Below are 7500 nucleotides of genomic sequence, written 5' to 3' on the forward strand. Positions count from 1 at the left end.
TATTTTAAATATTCCTACATTTTTTTTATTAAAATATTATAAATAGCTTGAGTATATGTGATTTATATTAAGTGTGTTAAATCTTGATCAAACCAATTGAAAGGATTATAGACTTAACTATTGAAAGTTTAATAGAACAAATAATTAAGATAAATGACTGAGAAAGATCTAAGGACTAGTTTTATGATAATTGTTGATAATATTTATACTTCATTACAATATATAAGTAGCACATTAAAATATTTAAAAATTAATTTAAATTTATTGATAAGTTATTAGCTAACATCTTAATAAAAGAATTGACTGAAATTGAATATGATGATATTAAAGAAATTCAAGACTATATCTTTAATATGGTTGACAAAATTGTAATATCAAGAACTTTGGACATAAATGTAGTTGAGTTATTTCTTGTATAATTAATTTTTAATTCTATTTCTTATTTGACTCATTTAAATTTTACTATAATAAAATTAAAGATAAATGAAACTTAAATAGGATGACTAGTATATGTGCTTAAAAAGAATTAAGATTAAAGTAGAAAAGACTCATAGTATTTTGGTACGGTATAGGTAAATGTTATATAAATCACCTAAGTTTATATAAATTACTTAAATATTATATAAATGTTATACTAAAATAAAGTTGAAATATAAATCACCTAAGTTTATAAATGTTATATAAACTTATAAATTAAATCTTCACTGTAAAATACTATTTTTGTGATAAATAAGGTTATGTGAAGAGAACTATAAAATTTTAATTCGAAAAGGAAAGATATAAATTTATCCTTTGCATGTTTCAAATTAAACATTAGAGAAGTTATTTTCTAATATTTGGTGAATTGATTTTGATGTTTCAACTTATGTTACCAATAATAGAGATTAATTTTAATATGAAAACTAAAAGAGTTTGAAATATTCATCGTTATAAGGAATCATCTTGAAATCAAAAGGATAGTAGTTGGTATTTATCGCTTATGCCTAGAGATTATTTATATGATGTTATGTTCCTATAATTCTAAAAATTTAGTTTATTTACCTAGAATTGTCATGATATTATTTATCTTCTGGTGATGGTAAACTTATCATGATTTAATAAAAGTTAATTTTTAAATTTTATATGATGATCTATATAGAATTAAAGTGTATCTTAACTTTACAACAATCTTATATGAAATATAGTTTGGTCACTTAGTGTTTCCTATTTTAGTGGAAAGAGAGACATTATATTACTTTTATAGATAACCGGTTGAGATATAACTATGTATGTATAATTCATGAAGAGTCTGATACTCTTGAGGTATAAATGAAATCGAGAGATAATTATAAAGAAAAGTTAAAATTATTAAGCTTGATAGGAGTGATAAATTTTATGATAGTTATGATAAGTCTAATTATAATTTTGATTCTTTTGCTAGATTTTTAGAAAAGTAGAGCATTATGCTCGGTAGAATGAGGTTACTGAAAGGTAAAATTATACTATTAAAGATATGGTTAGGAGTATGATGAGTTATTCTTCTGTACCTGAATTAATATGAGGAAAAACTCTAAGGTTAATTATGTATATCTTGAATAAGGTTCTTAATAAGTCAATTCTACGAGCTTCTTTTGAGTTATAAACTAGTAGAAAATAAAACTTGAGATATTTACATATTTAGAATTGTTTTGCAAAAATAAGAGTTTTCAATTCACATAAAAAAGACTTGGATTCAAAGATTATTTTTATATATTTTATTATTTATCTAAAACATCAAATAGATATAGATTTTATTACTCTAATGTACGAGGATAGTTAAATCTGGTAATATAAGATTCTTAGAAAATAGTGAATCAGTGGAAGTGAAAATCTCAAAATTTAATCTTGGTATTGAGGAAAATATATGTTGATATTTTTTTATCATTTTTATATTCAAAAATTATTATTCCTCAAATCACTAAAAGAATTGATGAATGTGAATAACAAAACAACAATGATGGGCTCTTATATGATGTTGATGTAATTGCTAATGATCTCGTAGAATAATAATAATCGGTAGTTTTGAGAATATCTTAAAGAGAAAGGAGACTTATTATTCTGATGATTATGTGATGTATCTATAAGAATCAAATTATGACATAGGAATCAAAAGAGATCCCTTATCATTTTTATTAGTCATGAAAAATAACGATTCTAAAAAATGATATAATGCAATGAAAAAATAGTTAAAATCAATAGATCAAAATGATATTGACTCATCGAATTGCCTAATAACTATGAAAGAGTTAATGGTAAATGAGCCTTTAAGATAAAACAGGACTCAAAGAATAATAATATCGAATGATATAAAAGCCAAACTTATTGTCAAAGGTTTTGCTTATAAAGAATGCATCGATCATAATAAAATATTTTTCTAATTTTTTAAAATAAACTCATTGTAAATTGTTATAACATTACTGGCTCATTATAATTTTGAGTTACATTAGATGGATATGAAAATAATTTTCTTAAATTAAAATCTAGACAAAAAAATTTATTAGCCAAAATGATTCATAGAGAAAATGAAAAAATATAAAATTTGACATGTAAATTTAGAAAATCTATTTATAGATTTAAATAAACTTCTAGATATTTGTATATAAAGTTTTATAATACTATTATTTCCTTCAGATTTTAAGAAAAATATTATTGATCAATGTTTATATCTGAAGGTTAATATAAGCTAATTTATTATAGTGGTCTATCTGTGGATAATACTTTAATGATCTTGGTTTATTATATCAAACCAATAAATTTCTTATTAATAATTTTAAGATGATTGATATAAATGAGTAGTTTATGTTATTGACATTGAAACATTCAAAAATAAATATCAAGAATTATTATAACTATCTCAGAAAAGATATTTTGATTGAGTCATAGAGAGATTTAGTATTCAAATTTGTTCAACAAATGATAAAAGTAAAATATTTTAGTTAAGGTAATTATTTTTAAAATAATTTTAAAAAATAAAATAAAAAATATTTTTTATGTATATATAGTTGGAAGTCTATTATATGCTCAATCTTATACTAGATTAGATATCAATTTTATAATAAAAATATTAAATAAATATTAGAGTTATTTAATAATAAAATATTAAAAAACTACAAAGAAAGTAACAACATATTAGGAATGGATGAAGTAACATATTTGGAATGGTCGAAAGATTATATACTTACATATATAAAATTAGATCACTTTGAAATGATAGTATTTTTAGATGTCAATTCTATAAGTTGTCATACGAAGTCTACTTTATGTTTTATATTTATATTAATTGAAGGAATAATTTATAAAAAAATATTAAGCAATGCATTATTATATTTTTAATAATAATAATTGATTTTATAACATGCTTTGAGGCTACTAATCAAACATTATGATTGTAAAATTTTATCTAATGACTTGGTATGACCAGATTCAATTATCAAGTCATTAAAAATACTTTATGATATATCACGACCGTTTTTCTTCTCTAAGAATCACAAATACTTTAGTTCTATGCATTATAATATAAAGTATTTGATGATTAAATAAAATTATCTAAAAATAATTAATTTTAATTAAGAATTGAGTTCCATTATATTGATTGCTAATACAGTCACTGAAACTTTATAACCTAAAGTGTTTTAAAAAGATATTTCTTATGATTGGATTTATGAGTAACTCATAAAAAAAATGATGATGATGCATATTTGAGTGAATATTATAATTGATATTCTTATTTATATAATTAAAATTATTTATTCTTATCATCTTGTTTATATTTATATGTGTACATATTATGGTTGAATATGAAAATATAATTATCTTGATAAAATAAATTACAGAGATTGATTTGGACTATATTAGAAAGGACTAATAGTATTGTAGTACATAAAAAAATATAACATTGATAATATACAACCGTTATGACTCGTATTGATAGTCAAATTTAATATAATATTATTATATTTATTAAGTTTTTTGATCTATTTTATAAAATTCATATGCATTTGTAAAATATCTTTTCAATGTTTTAGAATATAATTAAATAAAACTATTTTTAAATAATATATTAATTTATTTAATTTTTATATCTTATAAATTAATGGGCTAGGTGAAAAAAGTTAGATTATGTTGCCATATCTATGATATATTATAGATATAATTAAATTTATGATTGTTAATCAATAGAAAGAAAATATAATTATGATAGGATTTATTAGTAGATGAGTTTGATGGAAACAATTATCATAATTACTTATCATAGATCGACTGATACAATAATATATGACATTATTGAGATATTACATATATTTTCTCATCTTCTCTCTTAACAAATCCACATCATTATTATTTTTTGATCGGACAGCAGAGGCTCTTATAGATCAAGAGTTCTCTCGAGAGTGAAGGCGGGACCATTGGGTTAATGAGTCTTTTAATATTTCTCGTTCGGAGGAAAGAATCCCGAGGAAGGACGAGAAAGTCAGATCTTTTATTTAAGATAAAGAAAAGATGAATTATGTGCGGATATTTATTGACGTTTGGCGGCTGATGCCGGCCGCACATTCAATTCAATGTTCTTCCTCTAACTCCGAACAAACCTTATTTAATTAGGTTTTTTAATAATAATAATAATAATATTATTATTATTATTATTATTATTATTATTATTTTGTTAGGCATACGAGGAGTTGACGAGACCTCCAACGCTAAATGGAATGGTGCGGTGACGGTGATTCCTATCTGATTGATAGGAACTCCGCCTTAAAATATTAGATTCAAGTTCTGTTAACTGTGATGCATCATCATTTAAATATTCTGCGTGACCTGACGTGAGATCTACAGGGATTGTCGGCCCACCCTACGGTACAAGTATAAATCAAGGCAGGTTGTTGCCTGGTCCAAGTTGGGCTCCTCCTCATTATATCTTGACAGCTGATCGCCTACCTGTTCTCCTCTGCATGGAAATCAAAGCAACTTTAGATTCAATGCTGACGCCACAAAGTTCTCTCTTCGACTTCCATCTCGAATATTCTATGTATCTTACTCTCTCAAACAGTCCCATCTCCGACGAATCTCATGCCACGAAAGAGAATCCGAGTTAATAACAAACTATTGAGGTGTAATCGGGAATCAATCGCATATGCGTGTATCATTGTGACTCGAGTCATGCTTAGATATTATATTATTTGAAGTCAGTCATATTTGTAAGCTACAGGCTAATGTTGCCTGTAAAATTTGGAAGTAATGGCTGCACATATCAGTATAAAATACATTTTCTACGATCAAATATTGGAGTTCAGATTCATTTATATCAGTAGTTGTAAGCTGATGTTCCCAGTGGCTGCAATTCGAGCCACGACGGAAGAGATGAGTCAAGAAAATGACATGGCCTTCTCCACGAGCAGCGGAGAAGAAGGAAGGATGTGAACTACATTGGAGCAAACGTACAGGTAGAGTGTATTAATTACTCAACAACTTTCCCTTCTTCCTTGCCTTCTACTCTACAATATTTATATCCACTATACTTTGCTCAGATGTCCTGACACACACACACTCTCTCTCTGTGTTGACACACCCAGGCTTTGTTCTCAACAGCTGCGACATGGAGAGCAGCAGACTAATGGAGTTCTTGAAGGGGAAGAGCATCCTGGTCACTGGATCCACTGGCTTTTTAGCAAAGAGTACGCGTCACATGCATGCAGTAGAATGCTTTTGTAGTCTTTACTGATCATTTATATGTGTTTGTACTGATTGTTCTATTGGTTCGGGACATGGAAGTTTTCGTGGAGAAGGTGATGAGGGTTCAACCGGACGTGAAGAGGCTCTTCCTCCTCGTGAGAGCCGCTGATGCCTCGTCCGCAGAGAAGCGTGTGCAGTCCGAGGTGCAATCTCACTTCTCCTCCACTCTCCTTTTGTTTTCTTGCCGATCCATTTTATATCATACACATCCATAAAATTATTCCATATAATACAGAAGACATTAATCTGCCAATCATGTACGGTACCCATTTATCAATGACAAAGGGTTGGAAAATTCACACAGTAAACATGAAGATCTCAGCTCTCTCTCTCTCTCTCTCTCTCTCTCTCTAAATATGAAGTACTATTTACATGACTTGAACCCTATTCTCCCACATCACAACGTGGGACCCCTGAGTCACCTCACGTACGTATCATGTCATATACGTGGAATGGACACGTAGCTAGAAGAATTTATCCACTTGTCTCTGTTTTTTAATTAATTTATATTTTTTCAAAAAAATCCAACTTAATGGGATTTATTATGGAGTAATCAAATCCATTCGTCCAACATAATTCTTGTGTTTAGTATAGTATGAAGGGAGAAAGATATGTGGAAGCCATTTTTTTGTAGTTTTCTCCTTTCTTTTTTTTGGCAGAAACTTAATTTTCTGCTATACAAAATTTTCATGATATATTCATTACTTGAATAATCGCAGATGAAGTTTAAATTTCGTTATGTATTATATTAGTATTATTGAATAATGAATAATGTTAAAACATGATATTTAACTAATTATATATTAGTATAACATTATTTTGTCATATTTTATATTATCTAATACATTAATTCATTGTGCGACACTAATTCAAAATGCTTAGACGTACATTAATTATAGTATAGTATACAAATCAAGTTTATTAGGGGTATTATAAAATTTTCATATAAACATTGAAAGTCCTCACTAATGTTCGAATATAATACAAAATTAATATTTAGTAATGTATATATGAGGCCTAGTCACATCACGATGTGGTTTAAGACTTATTTTAATATATAGTCCTTTCAAAATCTCTCACAATAAATAATATTAGCTCGACTTTAACATCATTGGTCATCATCCGACTCAGTGTGATAATTGATTGATCTATTAGCTTATTAATCCTAAATTACTGATAAAGAATGGCATTTAAGTCAATATTAATAATAATGCATCTATTAAGTCCTTCAAACTATGATGTTGCACCAAATCTCAATTTTCCTTGAGTATTTCCTTTGGTCCCATTCATTCTAAATCCAACTAGCAAACATCCTAATATAATTAAAAACAGTCGAATATCCAATTCATTTGAATCCAATTAAAGAATATCTGAATCTAGTTTAAACGAGTTGAATAAATCCAAGTATTCCAAAAGATTCGATCAAAACCCACTATAATCCAACCATAATATATACCTTCAAACTCTTCTCTATTCGTCTCTCGACCCTCGGTTGATTATATGATGTTGTATTATTTTCATGTTCTCTGTCTAATTCTATCTCGACATTTAGATAATAGGAAAGGAGCTGTTCAAGGTTGTAAAAGACAAACATGGCGACGGCTTCCATTCATTTGTTTCGAGCAAGCTGTTTCCTGTGGCTGGAGATATCGTCCAGCAAAACTTAGGCATACGAGACTCCAACATCAGAGAGAAGTTATGGGAGGAAGTCGACATTGTTGTCAACGTTGCAGCAACCACCAGCTTTGCTGA

At 27.4% G+C, this 7500-nt stretch overlaps 1 protein-coding gene across 1 annotated transcript in view; it reads left to right on the plus strand.

Annotated features, from left to right (window-relative positions):
* The first annotated feature begins 5529 nt into the window (after nt 1–5529).
* LOC135615088 (probable fatty acyl-CoA reductase 4) overlaps nt 5530–7500 on the plus strand; it is a 5332-nt gene continuing 3361 nt past the window's right edge. Inside the window, exons 1-3 of the mRNA XM_065113133.1 lie at nt 5530–5690; nt 5788–5891; nt 7301–7500. The exon at nt 7301–7500 is cut by the window's right edge and continues 3 nt beyond it. Of these exons, the coding sequence (XP_064969205.1) occupies nt 5612–5690; nt 5788–5891; nt 7301–7500 (383 nt within the window). The 5' untranslated portion in view covers nt 5530–5611. The remainder of the gene's footprint in view (nt 5691–5787; nt 5892–7300) is intronic.

This window comes from Musa acuminata, chromosome BXJ2-6, assembly GCF_036884655.1.
Source record: "Musa acuminata AAA Group cultivar baxijiao chromosome BXJ2-6, Cavendish_Baxijiao_AAA, whole genome shotgun sequence".
Lineage (NCBI taxonomy): Eukaryota > Viridiplantae > Streptophyta > Magnoliopsida > Zingiberales > Musaceae > Musa > Musa acuminata.